Genomic DNA, 17,595 nt, shown 5'->3' with positions numbered 1-17,595 from the left:
AATTAGTTCGAGACAACAAATTTATAATAACTTTTCTACTTAATAAAAGTATGATATGCAACAAGAAGAGTTTATATATAATTATTATATAAAAATTCTTCATATATATAATACACTCTTCACATCATATAATAAAGGCTCTTATGAGTTTGTTATTAGAATATATTTATGTGGAAATTATTTTATCCTACTTTAAGATAAGTTAATTTCTCATATTTTTTAAATAAATATTAAGATTGATTACCTTAAAAAATGTTACAAAATTATTTTTCATTATATTTATTAAATTTATCTCTCCCCCTTTAAAAAAATTATCTTAACCCTTATAGATAAAAATAAAATGGCTCATATATTATGTAATTTATTTAAAAAAAATTAACAAACACTTTGACAAAAAAACTTAGAATGTTTTTAGTTTTATCTTGACTATTCTATAATTTGGCCTAAAAAATATTTTTAACTTTGTCTTTATACAATCTTATTTATTTTTATTTTAACAATGTTACGAAAGTAAATGAGCCCTACCAAACAGTGCCTTATTTTCTGTTGACTTGGAGTCAACCCACCTAATGAAAGATCTGCATTGCCGTGCCCAATCTACAGTCGTCTCCATCAGTGCCGTACCTGACTTTTTGGGGCCCTGAGGCGAAATGTAAAAAATGGGCCCCCAAATATAAGCGCTGAAAGTTGAAGCAAATCTGAAAGAGTGAATCTAATGAACCAATCGGCAATCGAGAGGCAGCGAGCCACCAATGACAGCGAGCAATGGAGCAAGAGGCAGCGACTAGCGAGCCACAACCCACAAGGGCGAGCGACCGAGCAGAGCAGCGAAAGGCGTACTTGCTGGGCGAGCGACTGAGCAACGAGCCATCGGCCACAAGGGCAAGGCGAGCCGGTGAGGACGAGCAACCCCCAACCGAGCAACGAGAGAGCGAGGGAGAGAGCGAGAGGGTGAGGCCCTGAGGGCGAGGTCGAGGGCGAAGGGCGACGACTCAGCAAGAGGAGAGAGAGGCAGCGAGTGACCCGCGACGGAGCAGCAGCTAGAAGCGAGGGTGAGGCGAGAGCGAGGGTGAGAGATAGGGCTAGGGCAGCGAGCGAAAGAAAGGGAGGGAGAAAATTTGCAGACGGGAAGAGAATGGCGGCTAGGCTGGGAAATGGGCCCTTACAAATGAAAATATTTTTTATTTATAGGCCCCCAATTAGTGAAGTTTTCCTAAAATTTCCATGGGCCCTGAGGCAGCTGCCTCATGGGCCTCATGGAAGGTCCGGCCCTGGTCTCCATCTATAAAGAGCCTGCTCGAAGCCTCCTCATCTAATCAAACATCCATCCATCCATGGCGTCCTCCATCACCCTCGTCGCTTTTGTGTTCCTCTTTGGTCTCTTCTTCACGTCCAGAGCTGGGGATATCGTCGTCTACTGGGGCCAAAACAACGGAGAAGGCTCCCTGAGAGACACATGCGCTACCGGAAAATACAGAATCGTCAACTTAGGATTCCTCTCCCAGTTCGGCAATGGCCGAACCCCAGTTCTTAACTTGGCCGGCCACTGTGAACCGCCGTCCGGCAGCTGCCAGAAGTTCAGCAACGACATCAACTTTTGCCAAAGCCGAGGCATCAAGGTCCGTGCAGGCTAGGTATCTGTTACAAATTAATTTCATATCATTCCGCGCGTAATTATGGGTTAAGTTATCGTCAAATCTTACGTACAGGTGTTGCTCTCCATCGGCGGCGGCCGCGGCAGCTATGCTTTGTCGTCGGCGGATGACGCTGCTAACTTAGCCACCTACTTGTGGAACCATTTTCTCGGAGGCCAAGCAAAGTTCAGACCCCTCGGCGGCGCAGTGTTAGACGGCATAGATTTCGACATTGAGCTTGGAGGCGTCCTTCACTACGACACACTGGCCAGAAAGCTCGCCGAGTACAGCCGACGTGGCCGGAAAGTCTACCTCTCCGCCGCCCCGCAGTGCCCGTTCCCCGACAAGCATCTTAGCGGGGCACTCAACACCGGGATTTTCGACTACGTTTGGATCCAGTTCTACAACAACCCTCAGTGCGAGTACACCGCCAATCCGAACGGGTTCAAGGCCTCGTGGTCGCGGTGGACGCAGTCCATAACCGCCGGCAAGTTCTTCGTGGGGCTGCCGGCGTCTATGGTCTCCGCCGGCAGCGGCTTCCTGCCGACGCAGAAGCTGATCTCGGAGGTTCTGCCGACGGTGAAGGGGTCGCCGAAGTATGGAGGAATCATGCTGTATGATAGGTATGGCGATCTGAAGAGTGGGTACAGCGACGCTGTAAAGGGCCAAGTTTGAGTTAACCAAAGATGATACATATGGCATTGGCTGCCATATAACTAACTAAATACATAAAATTTGCAGGTCCAAACTCCTTTTTTTTTTTCTTTGTTTTAAAATATGTGCGTGTATATACATATATCATCCAAACAAAAATTTTCATAAAATAAAAATATCAAAACAAGAATGAAAATAATTAATGTTTTAAATGTAACTTTTAACTTCATAACATAAATTAATAAAAATCAAATTCATTATTACCATTATTGTCGCTTACATATAATAATAAATTTATTTATAGCGAGGGAGTGACTTGATCAGAGTTTGTGGGTGACTATTTGTGAGTGACTTGCAAGGAAGAAATTGATTAGGGGTACATGTGACCACCCGTGCGAGCCTTTCAGTGCTTGAGTCAGACTCTAAATGAGAGTGCAAAATGTAGAGCAAATAGACTTGTAGTAAGTATAGACTTTCGAGTGTATCTCAATTGGAAGAGAGTTTTCCTATTCATAGAGAGGAAGATACAAGAAATACCACATTCTTCGGCATGCATATCAAACACATTTCCAGATTCATAGGCGGGCACATTGAAGTAAGTTTGACTCAGTCTCATGTGAATAATATTTGAAGATCAAGTCTGTAATAGCCCGTCTCCCGAAGCCCCCGTGCACAGAGAGGATTCGTGAGATGATCATTATTTGAATGATATCGAACAATAACACAATTATAACTCACACGCAACTCTTATTGAAACTATGATCTTTCTTTTATATAACATTTCATAATTGTCACTACATAGTCATTCACAACATGAGCCCACCTAGGCTTACGTAACCTACACCTGACCTGAAAACATAAAAGCACTATTCTGACCTAGACACACGACACCTAGGATCTAGTTTCTGGAGAACTCTGCACTTGCGCTATCCTGACTCGATGATCTGGACCCAACTTTGCCGAGCGTACTTGACAACTCCAGCTATCCTCTTACTTGAAATGATGGAAAGCAAACGTGAGTCACGAGACTCAACAAGTTCTGGAAAGAAAGGTTGTGGGTTAAAGACATAACTCTTCCCATAACACCCCATGCAAGTCATACCAATGTAACAACATACCATGCCATGAACCATACGTGCTTCTACCTCGAATGCATAACATAAAGTATCTTTGCACATAAACGGTCCTTGTGGCCCACATAAGACACACATTAGTGCCCAAGTCCCACATACAAACATGTTAGCAGTCTTTTATAAGCTACCACCATACTATTTCCCTTACATGTCTCTTCCTGTCACTCTCAACATAATCTGTTGCTGTGGGTCTCACTCCCAAGGTCTTTTTGTTGACGTGGGTCTCACTCTCAAGGTCTTTCTACAGCTATAGGTCTCACTCCCAAGGTCTTTCTATGGCCCACTTCAACGGCCTACGTTCCGTGGTGGGCGCCACCCATCACCCATACTCATCACCTATAGCCACACATTCTCACCATGCAATGCAATAATTAGGAAATGCAACGGCTTTTGCAACATAAACGTGATGACAAGACCCCCATAAATCAAGCATCAGGCCATGCTACACTCACATAAGAATTCAAAAATGCGATATGCTCTAAATGTACCGACTCACTTAGAGTACCCAAGTTGGCTCTTAAACTAACCAAGTCATGCAAATGCTTACACATCCCATCACACACAAAGCATGTCCTACCAGTGAATGCAACTCAATTCCCATGCAGCACACACATTATGATATACACACAATCGAGGCGGGAATCTACCACTACTCATGGTCGACAATCAGTAGTTTTGTACCCTATACCCTTAAGACACACATAGACAACATTAAACTCAGTCACTTAAGCTCATCATTTCGCACACTTTATCCATAACAACATAGACACCATTATGTCATTCATGTTCTCATCTCTTCCCATACATAAGAAACCATCTCCACATTTATAATAAATTATTAACATAACTCCATATTCTTGACCATAGCCACTTCCTAAGAACTTAGGCCCAATGGGTTCGGCATCATTTTCAAGGAAAGCGGAGCGATACAAAGCTCCGTAACGGTCAAAATAAACGACACCAAGACATCACTGCTTAGTTCATTCCATTAACAATAAACTCATTAATAAAATATAAGTCATATGGTGTTTACCACTCGGATTATTACACTACAAGAAAAACAGTTATTTAGAGACGGATTTTTGAGACGGAAAATTTTTGAGACGGATTTAGAGACGGAAAAAATCCGTCTTTAATTTCAGACAGATTTAGAGACGGAAATAATTTTGTCTCTATTTTGAGACGGATTTAGAGACGGAACAAATCCATCTCTAAAATTTGAGACGGAATGTTTTCTGTCTCTAATTAGAGACGATTTTTTTTTTTTTTACATCTCTAAATCTGTCTTTAATTTGAGACGGAAAACATTCCGTCTCAAAATTTAGAGACGGATATTTTTCCATCTCTAAATCCGTTACTAATTAAAGACGGAAAAAAATTGGTCTCTAATTAGAAATGGGTTTTCTTGGATTTGATTATTATAATTAGAGACTGATTTTTTCCATCTCTAAATCCGTCTCTAATTAGCAATTAAATATAATTATTTAATTTAAAATCTATTGAAAGTTTATTTAAATATAAAAATAATAAAAAAATATATTAAAAAATGTAATCATTACATTTTAATTAGTAATACACTACATTTTAATATTATAAAACTCTATAAATAAAATATATACTAAACATACATTACATTTTAAATTTTGAGGACGTAAAATGGGGAAATCAAATATTAAAAAATAATTAAATTAAAAGTTAATTAATCTAAAATTTAAGATGATTAATTAATTAAAAACACCTTTAAATCAATTAAAAAAATGTTAAATAAAAAATTATAGACATTCAATAATAAATATATAAATAATTTTCTAATATGAATCAACAAAAAAAAAAATGGTACTACCTATGCGAGTCGTGTCACATTCAATAAATGTTCAACTAACATTTATCCATATATCTATTATATTCATCTCATGAATATCGACATGTGACTTATTATTTTTTAATATAAATATTTCATACTAATTAAAAATAGTAGTCTATGTGTCAGTTTACAATTAATTTATCATATTTTTCTTATGAGAAATCTAAGAAGTGTCCATTTATTTAAGGATGATAGGTTTTACTCTTAGCAGTGTTTTTTCACCAAACTTTTTCATCATTTTTCAAAAATCATATTTTATCCTTTTGTCACCCCACCATATTTGATAGTTTATTTTTTATTTATTTATATAATAATTTATTTGATATTTTATTTTTTATTTTTTATTAACTCGACAATCAATTTGGACAACTAATTTTGATGTTATCATTATCCTTTCTATTTAGATCATTGAGATTTTTTTAGTTAAAAAATATAAATGGTAAATATATACATAAATGTGAAAATATTAAAATAACATTTGATATTCAAGGAAGGATATATAATAAAGATTATCGTTGCAAAAATATATCTAATAATAGAAAAATATATATACAAATGAGAAAGTAAAAAGCTATTGTTGTATCATTTATTATTAAAAAGTATATCTAATAATAAATTATGTTATTTTTTAATAAAAATTATAATTTTTTTAATATTTTATAAACCAGAGGCAGTACTTAAAAAATTATTAAAATTTAATTAATAATTAATTATTTTAAAAAAAATTAAAATCCCTAAATCCTCCTTTCCCTCTCTCATTCCCTCTTTCCCTCAAATCCCTATCTCACGAGTCACGACCCCTAAATCCTTTCCCTCAAAACCCTAGCTCCTCCCTCTCTTTCTCTTTGATCTCACGCCCGACGTCTCCGTCTCCGCCTCCGCCTCAGCTTCTTCATTCGTCTCCCACCTTCGGTCGTCGCCGGTGCCTTCGTCTCCTCCCTTCGGTCGTCGTCACCGCCTCCTAATCGGCCTCCAGTCATCATCGCGGCTGCCTCAAGGTCTGGTTCTTCCACCGCCTTCGGTCGTCATCCCCGCTTCCTAAACTCCCATTTTCTCTCTCACTCTTCCTCCGCTCGCTCTTTCTCTGTCTCTCTCTCTCACACTCTCTGAACTTCCGCTTCCGCCTCCGCCGGTCGCAGCGCCGCAGCCTCCACTTCAGCCTTCGATCGCCTTCGTCGTCGCAGCGTCCACTTCGGCCTCCGCCTCCGCCAGTCACAGCGTCGCAGCCTCCACTTCAGCTTCTGGTAAGTTTTTTAACTTTTTTGTTTTTATTTCTCTGTTTTTTAACTTTTTTGGCTCTTTAGATTTAATGGTTATTTGATTGCAACTGATGTAGATGTCCACAGATTGTTAGATTAAGAAGACACTCATCAAGTTATGGGTTATTTTGAGTCAAAATTTATACTATTTTTAATTGTTAGATTAATTATTAGTTTTAATTAAGATTTCAATTTGGTAAGTTAGTTCAGTCTTCTTGATAAAGATTTATATAGCTTAATAATGCTTGACTGGTCATGTAAGAACTCACAGCACAATACACGTACGTTTAGCAATGGGGCAATGATCTTTATCGATTCGCATGAGATCGATTAATTGCGGGTACCATGTTTCGTATAATTTTTAACTGTTGAATTTGTTTTTAAGATCATAGATTAAGGAAATTGTATAATAATTAATTAAGAGAGTCCAAATCATTTTTTTAAGAGTACTTAGGGAGTTATTTCACCTTATATATATATAGTCGTTCATAATTACTTTTTTAAGTTTTGCGGTATCTATCAAGAATATTCTGCTTTCACTTGCATTGCACCCATCAATTCAATTCCACACACACTTCATGTTGCATTTCATGAATTGCACTAATGCTAGCTACTTCCATTGAAGAATATTTTTTTTTTTTATCATTAAAATTAAAACATATCCAACATTTATAAGATTTGATTTGATATCAATAGAATAGACAAACTGACTGCCTTTCATATCTTAAAAACTACAATAGAATAGACTGACTGACAGTGGGATTAAAAGTGCATTCATTAACTGGATTCCTATTCCTCCAAGTCCAACACACGGGTAGTAAGAACATTCTCACTCTTTTACCCAAAAGTCTGCCCTAATGGGAGCTGTTTTCAATAAATATTTGGTTTACTGCCTTAGCAGAGAGGGAGAGAGACTTATAATTGAAAAAAGAAAAAAAATAGAAAAAGAAAAAGAAAAAAATAACTATTTCCCTTTTGTTTTGTTTTGCTGGGTATCATTTTCTAATGTGGATAAAAGCAGCAAATTTACAGTACTAGAACTCAAATCAATGTATATCATCCTCCTATAATCTCTCTCTCTCTTTCTGTATATATATATATATATATGTATATATCTCCACTTCTAAGTCCCTTTGGACCACACCAAGCTGACAAATTACAACTCAAATTCTCCACAACAAACTAGAGATTTAATCCACAAGCAAAGAGAAGAGAAAGAATGAACAAGAAAATTAACTAGAACCAGAGCTACATACCTCCCATCTCTCTCTCTCTTTATATATATATGTGTGTGTGTGCGCGTGCGTGTGTGTGTTGATTAGCCACGAAAACATCTTTGTTAAGCATAATTGTTTTTTTCATTTCCTTTTAATTTTCTGGGATTGCTTGGAGTTTTTCACTTGCTAGCTATTAATTTGTGTTCCAGAATCATTGTCCTTGCTAGTGGTCACTTGCTTTGCTAGCTATGAATTATTTTCACTTGCTTTTAATTATGGTTTAAGAAATTATGAAATCACCATTAAAAATATAATTGATCTTGTCTACCAAAATCAAATTTATTCACCTATTTAATATCTGTAACAAAATAAAATTTATTTCAATGTAATCATTATCGTATTTGATGACAACCGAAAAATATAATTGATCTTGCATTTTCAATTGTTATTTGTGCGAATGATCTATCATTGTGAACATGTTTGTAATTTATCTAAATTTTTTTGAGAAATGAATACTATGACATTTTGAAACATAAAATGTTGGAATATTTTTAATTATAAAATTGGAGTTGAAAACTAAAAAATGTTCTCTAAAACTCAACAGGGCCTAATATTTGGTGGAAATGACTTGAACTTTGATTTATTTGGTTGAGTTCAATGCTTGTATATTTCCTTTGAATCTACGATTATTGCAGAGATGGTTGAAGCAATGAAGAAAGTTGTTAAATCGGATGTGGAAGACTGCTGAGGAGAGGAGTCTGGTATCCATGTGGTACAAGAATGTTACTGGGGTGAGAAGGGCCTCCTGGTGCATATTGTCTTCGATTGAGCAAAAGGATGAGCAAAAGGAGGGGGTAAGGGGCATGAACAAAATGTGAAGAGGATAAAGGATATTGACAGAGGGTTGAAGAAGAACTCACAAAGATGTGCAAAGACATCTTGTCTGTCATTGATGACCATCTCCTCTCATCATCTTCAACCAGAGAATCAAAAGTTTTCTATTATAAGATGTGAGTTCTTTTTGTATCTTTTTTGGGTTAAATATATTCTAGTTCTCATGTTATGAGCTTTCCATGATTTTAGAGGCAGATGGATAATATTTATTATGGTTGAGATTATTGGAGAAATTTACTTTGAGAGTCTCAACTAAGAAGAGATTAGGTCCTCTTTGATTGAATCTTTCAGGGGCTCACTAATCCCCAACAATTGGAATAATCGGTATATGCATATTGTGTGAATGTAGCAATTTTAGGACCACAGTTGTGATGTCCATTGAGAAGCACAAACACTTCAGGAATGAGCCACATATTTTTTATAATTTTCCAAAATGCGCAGCACACTCATCTAAACATTGTATTAATATTGTGTGAATGTAGCAAGTAGGACCACAGTTTTGATGTCCATTCAGAAGCACAAACACTTTAGGAATGTGCCACATATTTTTGATAATTTTCCAAAATTCGCATCACACTCATCCAAACATTGTATTATTTTTTATTTTGCCCCCCAAATTTGGACACCTCTGTGAACATTTGTATCCATAGTGGAATCTTGCATATCCATCATTTGAACAAATTAGAATCACATTTTATGTTTAAAAGAAATAGGAAAGTTGAAAAGTAATTATAAAAGTAAATCAATGTAGATGTACATTTATTTGGCTTTCCTTCTTTGAACTTTTTAATTCAAAATTCAAAAATATAGAATTTAAAATTTTTATTTGTTTATTAATAGACCTTTTTATATACAACACGTATGTGTGAAACTTGTAATAACACTTGTTTCTTCACTTAGCTATTTCATGTTCTTGGTGCAACTTGGTTGTTTTGCATTTTTTGGTTACATTAAACATACTTTAAAGATTTCACAAAAAATTATTTCAAATATATAGCCTGATGAGGAAAAGCTTCTTTTTTGCACGAGCATGTATTCCTAAATCCCACAGTGCTTGAGGTGGATATACAGTGTTTGATAGATTAAGCATGCATGAGTTCGTGACATATATTTCAATTCTAAAGTGGTGATTTGCAATATATTCTTTATGGCATTCCAGGAAGGGAGATTACTTTCGTTACTTAGCTGAGTTTAAGACTGGAAATGATCATAAGGAGGTGGCAGATAATTCACTCAAGGCTTATGAGGTTTTACATTTATACTTCCTTGGTGGATTGCCTTTTATGTCTTGAGTGTCACTTCTTTCAAGGTTCTAAAATTTGTTCAGTGTACCTTTCTTCTCTTTGTTGTGGTTGTGGTTACCAGACTTGCAATATTTGTTGATATTTTATGCTGCAGGCTGCCACTAGTATTGCTACAACATATCTGGCCCCCACTCATCCAATCAGACATGGCTCTTAACTTTTCTGTTTTTTATTATGAGATTTTGAATTCCCCCGAGTGGTTGTTCTCTTTTCTTGTCTCTATTTCTATATTTTCCATTAAAGCTTTACATTTATTAGCTTTAAAAATTATAACATTCTGTCTATTGCTCTTCTTCTTCATTCTTGTTTTGTCTTTGTCTTCTCTGTTCTGCCTTCATTCTTCTTTTGGCTTCTTTTTTTTTTTTTTTTTCAAATTTTCACTGTTTTGTTCTACATTGTGCATGGAGCAGTAGACTATTTTGTCCCTTGCAGTCTAAGCTACTTGGTCGCCCACCTACACAGGCCGAATTATTTATTACGACACACCAAAGAAAGGATAAATCAGGATTTGTTGATAGTAGATCTGATGAAACTTATGTAAATATACAACAATACTTGTGTCTTATATTCTATTATTCTTAACTGACAGTTTTGATAGTATAACTTATTCCATGTACTTGCAGGCTGACTTCCAGATGCGCCAACATGATGCATCATTACAATCATCAGCAGTTGGCCCAACAGAAGATAGTGACGTTGCCGGACAGCCCTCGCAGCCAGCTTTTGATGAGACATCATTATGGTTAGAGGTTGCAGGCGGGAAAAAGAAGGGTCATGTATATGGAATGGGGTCAGAAGCATACGTTATTTCCGGATCTTATCATATGTTGTCACCATCGCCATCGCCTTCACAGTCGTCGTCTATCTCACTTGCTGACCAAATTCAACAAGCTGTTAGCGCAGCTATACAACCATTGACCCATCGTTTGTCAGACATAGAAGAAAGATTACTACCGCCCTCAAATCCTTCGGATCATTAGGAGGATCCGCCATTGCCATGGATAGATATTACATTGTATTATTTTTATTGTTCATGGACGATGTGTTTTATTAATGTTGTATGGATTTCTTGTATGAATTTAATATTGTATGGATCTAATACTGTTTATATCAGGTTTTTGCATTATTTATACTGTGTATATCAGGTTTATATATAAAATTTTATAAAGATATTTTTTTTAATTAAATTTAAACTAGAGACGGATTTTGAGACAGAAAAAATTCGTCTCAAATTGCTTCAAGAATTCATCTCCAAATCTGTCTCTAAATCCGTCTCTGATGAGATGGAAAAATTCGTCTCTGATAGAGACGGAAAAATTCGTCTCTAAATCAGTCTCAAACAGAGACTGAAAAAAACAGTTTCTAAATTTGTCTCTAACATTTGTCTCTAAATCCGTCTCTAAATCTGTCTCTAACGTCTGTCTCTAAATCCGTTTCAAATAAAGACGGAAATAATCCGTCTCTAAATTCGTCTCTGATCGGTCTCAAAAGCCGTCTCAAATTTATCGACGAAGGTTTTAGCGACGGACCAAAATTCGTCTCTAAATCCGTCTCAAACTGTAAATCCGTCTCAAATTGACTATTTTCTTGTAGTGTTATTATTTATGCATGGAACCGAGTCACAGTGAGGGAGGGAATAAAATACAAAAAACCACGGAGACTTTCATGAAAAATAAATAACACGATGAGAGAGTTAGGAGCTTGTCTGAAACCGGTTGATTCATGCCTATTTTGTGCTCTCATTGCAAAGTAAAACGTTTTGTTGCGTTTAATAGGACAATGGCTTAAATTAATTAAATCTAACCGCATAAAATTTATAATTTAAACATATAACGCTTCTACTAATTTTTACCCACATACCTAATCACTTTCCATGCTAAAATAATCTCAAAATCTCTTTTATTTTTCCTTCTTCGTTTTTTTTTTTTTTTCTTTTTCTTTTATTTCTTTTTCTTTCTTTCCTCCTTCTTCTTCTTCTTCCCGCGTCTTCTTCCATGCGCGTGCCAGCGGCCACGTGCCGCTGCCTAGCTCCATCAGCCGCTGCCGCCTCCTGCCAACGGCACCACTGGCCAACCCCACTTCCGGCTCCACCACCAACGGTCACGCCACTGCCATCTGCCGTTGCTCCGCCTTACTCCAGCGTCGGCCATGGCTGCTCACACCTGCACCAGCACCAGCACGCGGCCGTCGTTGCCTCGCACTATAATCGATCGCTCCCGGCCATCAGCTCTCTCTCTCAATCTCGATCTCTCCCTCTCTCCATTCCTTGGCCGAGCCCTCTCCCTCTCCCAATCTCTCAGCTCACTGCTCTTTCATGAGCTTTCCTTCTCTTTCTCCTCTATTTTCAACGAAAGTGGCCCCCTGTAGCATGCTTGTATGTATATATATGTATATATTAATTAATTAATTTAATTTAAGTTAATTCAATTTATTCATTTGCTATTATTATTTGCATTATCCTTGTAATACCCTAAGTCACATTAAATAAACTAAATTAATTTAGTCAATATGATATTAAGTTTATGTAATTGATCTGGTTTAAATTAATGCTTAAGTATGTATGTGAGATATAAATAAATGTATAAATATGTAAATAAATAAAAAAATATATATATATATAGTAAGATTAAGGTGATTAAATTTAAGATTAAAAGAAATCATTTTATTTGAATGCAAGTATATATGTAAATATGTATATCGTATATATATATATATATTAAAAAAAAATCAGGAAAAATCCGAAAAATCCGGAAGTTGCAGGCAGCGCGCATGGCCGCCTGCAACCGGGAATTAATGAAGCTAGGGGGGGTTTTTAATGGCGATTGATCGGTGGCATGGCCGTCCCGGCCACGTGGGCTTCGATTTGACATGAGCGGCGTGTTTTTTCGGCTATAAATAGCCCAGTTCGCACAAGCCAACCCATCCGAAAATTGCAAAGCTTAGATCGGTCAATTGGGAGAGGGTTTGAGAGATTTGAGAGTGAGGTTCTGGTCTACAAGTCGTGGGCTTCGTTTCTGGAGAGTTTGGAGGCCAACGAAGCAGCGAAGAGGGAGATCCGAGCGTCGCCGGAAAATCGCGACTTCGCCGGAGCCGAGAGTTCAAGCCTTGAATCGAGGTATTTCGAGCTATTTTTCTCCAATTTTGATGCTGTATATGGGTTCTGGAGGTCGAAAATAGGGGGGAGCTTCGTTTTGAAGCTTGGTAGCTCGGAGGGGCCGCCGGAGAAGACGACCCAGCACGGGCGCGTGGCTGCACGCGCCCGCGAGTAGGAAGATGGCGCGTACAGCCCACGCGCCCATCAAAAAAATGAAAAAAAAAAAAGGAAAGAAATAAAGAAAAATAGAAATAGAAGGAAGAAAATATTGTAAAAAGTTTTATTAAATAAGAAATTTTATGTATGCCATATTTGTGAAAAATATTTCTGGAAATGCTAAATTTATTAATTATTAAACGGAATTTTCTATTATGGAAATAGAGAAAAATAAGATTTTTAGTTCCGAAAATTCCAAGAAAATTTCAGGATATTAGAAATATTATGTGAGAAATATTAGTGAAGATAAATTTAATAAATGGAAATATTAGGTAATTATTATGTAATAACTACATATTTAACTATTATAAAATAAGAGAAAATAGGAATGAAAGTTAGAAAATTACAAGAAAAATTCCAGAATACTAAGAATATTATTTAAGGAACATTGGTAAAAAGAAAGTAAATTTTTATGAAGCCTAGATAATTATTATGTAATTTTGGAAGAAAAAAAAGCTTAGGAATAAAATAAAAAGGAAGAAATTATGAAAAATTAGCAATTGGTATTCTAAAAATAATCTATGATGTAGGGGCCCTCGTGAGCAAGGAAATTAAGGGGTAGCCGCTTGGCACGTAGATCGAGACAAATTAACAGTAAGTATGCCGTTTGAATTTAACACAGTTATAAATGTAAATGCTTTTATCATATTGGCATGCTGTGATATGAAACCCTCATGTAGACTGCATCAATGGCATGACTATGAAATACATACATGCACAATGATACTGTTGATCACACGCATATGCGGCCGTAGGGAGTACGAACTGACACCGCTGGCCTATCAAGGGTGCACCCATACACCCCGGCTTCGAAGAGAAGGCCGCTAAAATGATAGGCAGCATGAGGGGTGTAGTTGACACCTACGATGAAAGACATTGCATACACTCATAGCATTGCATTTGGTATTCTTACTTAGATGATTCATCATCTAACATGGGTTCGCCCCTGGAACATTCAACGTTCCAGCCGGGACTTGCAGAAATGATTCAGAGAATGGCGATGTGTAGTGGCACGAGACATCAAGATGCGAGTGAATGTACTATGATTAGTTTAAGATATTGTCCTATCATCAAACGCTTTATGTATTAACTTGTATTAAATGCCACGTACAAATATTAAATTGTATTACCATGAGCAGGTTCGATTCAGCTTCCGCATTTACATTTATTTCTAGTCTAGATATCTCATCTGGCACTAGATACGGTCTTAGGGAAATTTCGGGATAATGTAATGAAAAAAAAAAAAAATTAAATTTAACCAAATTTCCTAAGGCATAACATGCCCAAGAAGGCGGGCTGTTACAATCCTTATTATTATTATTATTATTATTATTATTATTATTATTATTATTATTATTATTATTATTATTATCATTGTTATTACTATTATTATTACTATTACGGTTATTATTATATTTAGTATTATTTATCTTACTTAAATCTTCAAATACTTAACATTGATTTTAAATACCATAATAGAATAACTATTATTGTCTCCAAAATTTTGGGATGCTACAAAGTCTCTCGGGGTCTATAGTGCAATACCTCACTTTCTCGGGCGTGTTATAACTTAAAATAATTTTAGGATAATAAATTTTTTTTCCTTCAAAACTAATGATAAACCATATCATTCCTCGAATCTATCCCAAAATTTTCATACATTTATCTCGAAAGAGAATCATCATAAACATCAAATGCAGAAGTTAGAATCGAACCTTAACTTTAACCTCAATCATAAATAAGGCTATACACGATCATTCCTCAAAACGTTCAAAATTCATAATAGCAAAACTTAAATGCATGGGTTACATAACATACATTCAACTATTACATCATGCACTTTGCTAAGTGTTATTTTATGCCTTATTCATCTTCGTTTCTGCTATAATCTCCATCTTGAACGTTTGAATATTTCAGGAACAAGAACCAAGTCAGATGATGAATCATCAAAGTAAGGGAACAATAAATATATTCCGTGCATGGATGCAAAATGTCATTTTTTATTTCATTTCGGTTTGAGCCAACCATACCTTAATGCTACTCCCTATTTTTACAACTTCCTGCAACATGCCTAGATGTATGGTGCACCCTTGGAAGAGTAGCGGTCTCGGCCTATGTACTCTCAATACATGTAAATGCAATAACATGATAAACTCACATCAAAGCATAATAACATGATAAACTATTTTAATAAAATTGAGTTTAGAGTTGGACTACTTACCTCGAACGTATCTCAATTTTTTTTTATTCTCGTGCCAGACTTCTAACATACTCAATTCAAAACCTCAACATACACTAACTATCATATTTATTTAAGAATATCAATATTCTATTTTTTCCTAATTTTCTCATAATTTTCCTCTATTTCTTCCTATTTTTCCTCAATAAATCCAAACTAAATATTTCATGAATATTTTCTCAAATATTTATTTAAAAAAATCCATAAAATAACTTTCCTAATTTTCTGAAATTTTTCAAAAAATTTTACTCATCTTAACTTAGCCTCTTAAGCTTTCTCGATATGCGTGCTCTGACCTTGAAATCTGTGCCCCATCAATTTTCGAACTTAGACATGCTCCTCAAGCTCCAAATTAATTCCCCGAATTTCTAAGATTTTTTGGAGATTTTTTTATATTATTTTTTCTTTTTCTTTCTTTTTTTTTTTTTCCTTCTTCCTTCTCCATATTCATCTTCTTCCTCGCGCAAGCCCCTGCGAGCTCACAGTGAGCCTCCTGCGCACGGTCGCCGGCCACTCGCTAGCCTGGCTCCACCGTCGCTTGCCTCCGCTGACTGCTTATTGTCGCCTCGCATCAACCTACCATAGGTCGTCGCCCGCCTCGCCGTTGCAGTTGCTACACGCTGCCATGGCAATGCCTGGCTGCTGCAACAGCAGCTTCGCGACTGCCATGGTCGCTCCTCCGGCCATCTCCGCCGCTTCCGAGAGCCACTGCGCTCTTGTTGCCGCTGCCGATCAGCCATCCCGCGCTACCACCCTTCCTTTGTTTGAGCTTATTGCCATGGCCGCTTGGGAGCTTGCAGTTATGGTCGTTTGCTGTGGTGTCCAACTTCGGCCACTCTCGCGGCTACTTCCATGGCCAGCATCTCCCTCTCTCGATCTCTCTTTGCTTTCTCCCGAGCCCTCATCTCTCTCTCTCTGCTCTCTTCAATCTCTCTGCAACTCACGTGCACACACAACACAAATATGTATGTATATATATATATATACATTCTACATCACATAATTAGACAAATCTCCTCAAATCATGTAGCCAAATTTCCCTCAAATCCTACTGCAAAATCTCTCTCTCAAATGCTGCAAACTTGTTCGCGTCACGCGCATACATATATATATATGAAAAATTACACTTTTAAATCTCATATTTCATCTCTATTTCAATTGGATAATTTTATAATTATAATTATACCCTCAAAACGTTAAATTAATTTACATTATGATATCAAAAATTTACAATTAATAACTCATGACCCACTCGATAAGGACGATTTCATCCCTGTGTCCTCACCAAACCCTTGTTACATCCTGAAACCATTTCAGGGTTGATCCTTACGCAAAATTGGAGCTCGCTTAGGGTTCCGTTAATTTTCCAGGAGTCTCTTACGAAAATTTGGTTTTTCAGCCTAAATCATAACTGTACCGAAAACTGTATCGATTCCAATTTCTTTTAATATCATAAATCTTATCTCATCAAAATCATATTATTTTTCTTAGACAATTACACTCCGGAGCATTCCCCACAATTGATTCGGTATTGATAACTGTAAAAAAATTATGCCTAAGTTCTTAATCTTTTGATAATTTCACTTATGGCCCATGTTAAAATTATTCTTGAGCCATTTTGAAAATTTGGGATATTACATAGCCTCCCAAAAGGATTTTTCGCATGGTCTAAAGAGAGGCTTTCGACTCTATGAAGTCCACGAGAGTTTCCCAAATAGGGGTATTCTTGTGATTGAATAACCTATAAAACTCTCTTAGAACAATCCCTTGATGACGTTGAAAGAGGCTTCTGAGATAGATCACTTGGTCTCTTAGTATTGGGTCTGTCGGAATGAGGTCACTCAAGCCTTAGTCTTCTCAGTGTAAGGAAACTTAATCTCTCGTCATACTCTAGTCTCTCAGTCTCTCAATAGGCCTGTGAACTTCTTTCTTTAGGCTTGAGCCATCCTTGGGCATAATAATTATTAATAACCCTTAACTAATTTTTGGTCCTAGACCAATACCTGATGAGAATGGGATTTGCTCGATCTTAGACTAGATTAGTCGATTTGAACCAATTTTTCGATTTGAACTAAAATTTGAACAGT

The 17,595-nt window shown here is 36.5% G+C and overlaps 1 protein-coding gene and 1 pseudogene across 1 annotated transcript; both read left to right on the top strand.

Moving 5' to 3' along the window:
* The first annotated feature begins 1,334 nt into the window (after positions 1 to 1,334).
* LOC127814117 (basic endochitinase-like) lies at positions 1,335 to 2,395 on the top strand. Its single transcript, XM_052355381.1, has 2 exons — positions 1,335 to 1,619; positions 1,710 to 2,395. Exons 1-2 carry the CDS (start codon positions 1,335 to 1,337, stop codon positions 2,307 to 2,309), a joined length of 885 nt encoding a protein of 294 aa, XP_052211341.1. The 3' UTR covers positions 2,310 to 2,395.
* Positions 2,396 to 8,458: 6,063 nt separating this feature from the next.
* Positions 8,459 to 10,939, top strand: LOC127787660 (14-3-3 protein 7-like; annotated as a pseudogene).
* The last annotated feature ends 6,656 nt before the right edge of the window (positions 10,940 to 17,595 follow it).

The sequence above is a fragment of the Diospyros lotus genome, chromosome 12, assembly GCF_014633365.1.
Source record: "Diospyros lotus cultivar Yz01 chromosome 12, ASM1463336v1, whole genome shotgun sequence".
In the NCBI taxonomy this organism is placed as follows: Eukaryota; Viridiplantae; Streptophyta; class Magnoliopsida; order Ericales; family Ebenaceae; genus Diospyros; species Diospyros lotus.
The sequence above is the reverse complement of the archived record's forward strand: the minus strand, read 5'-3'. Positions and strand labels throughout refer to the sequence as shown.

Coding starts and splice junctions, on each gene's coding strand:
- LOC127814117 (XM_052355381.1), top strand. CDS start 1,335: ATGGCGTCCTCCATCACCCTCGTCGCTTTTGTGTTCCTCTTTGGTCTC. Junction 1,620..1,709: donor GCCAAAGCCGAGGCATCAAG/GTCCGTGCAGGC, acceptor TCTTACGTACAG/GTGTTGCTCTCCATCGGCGG.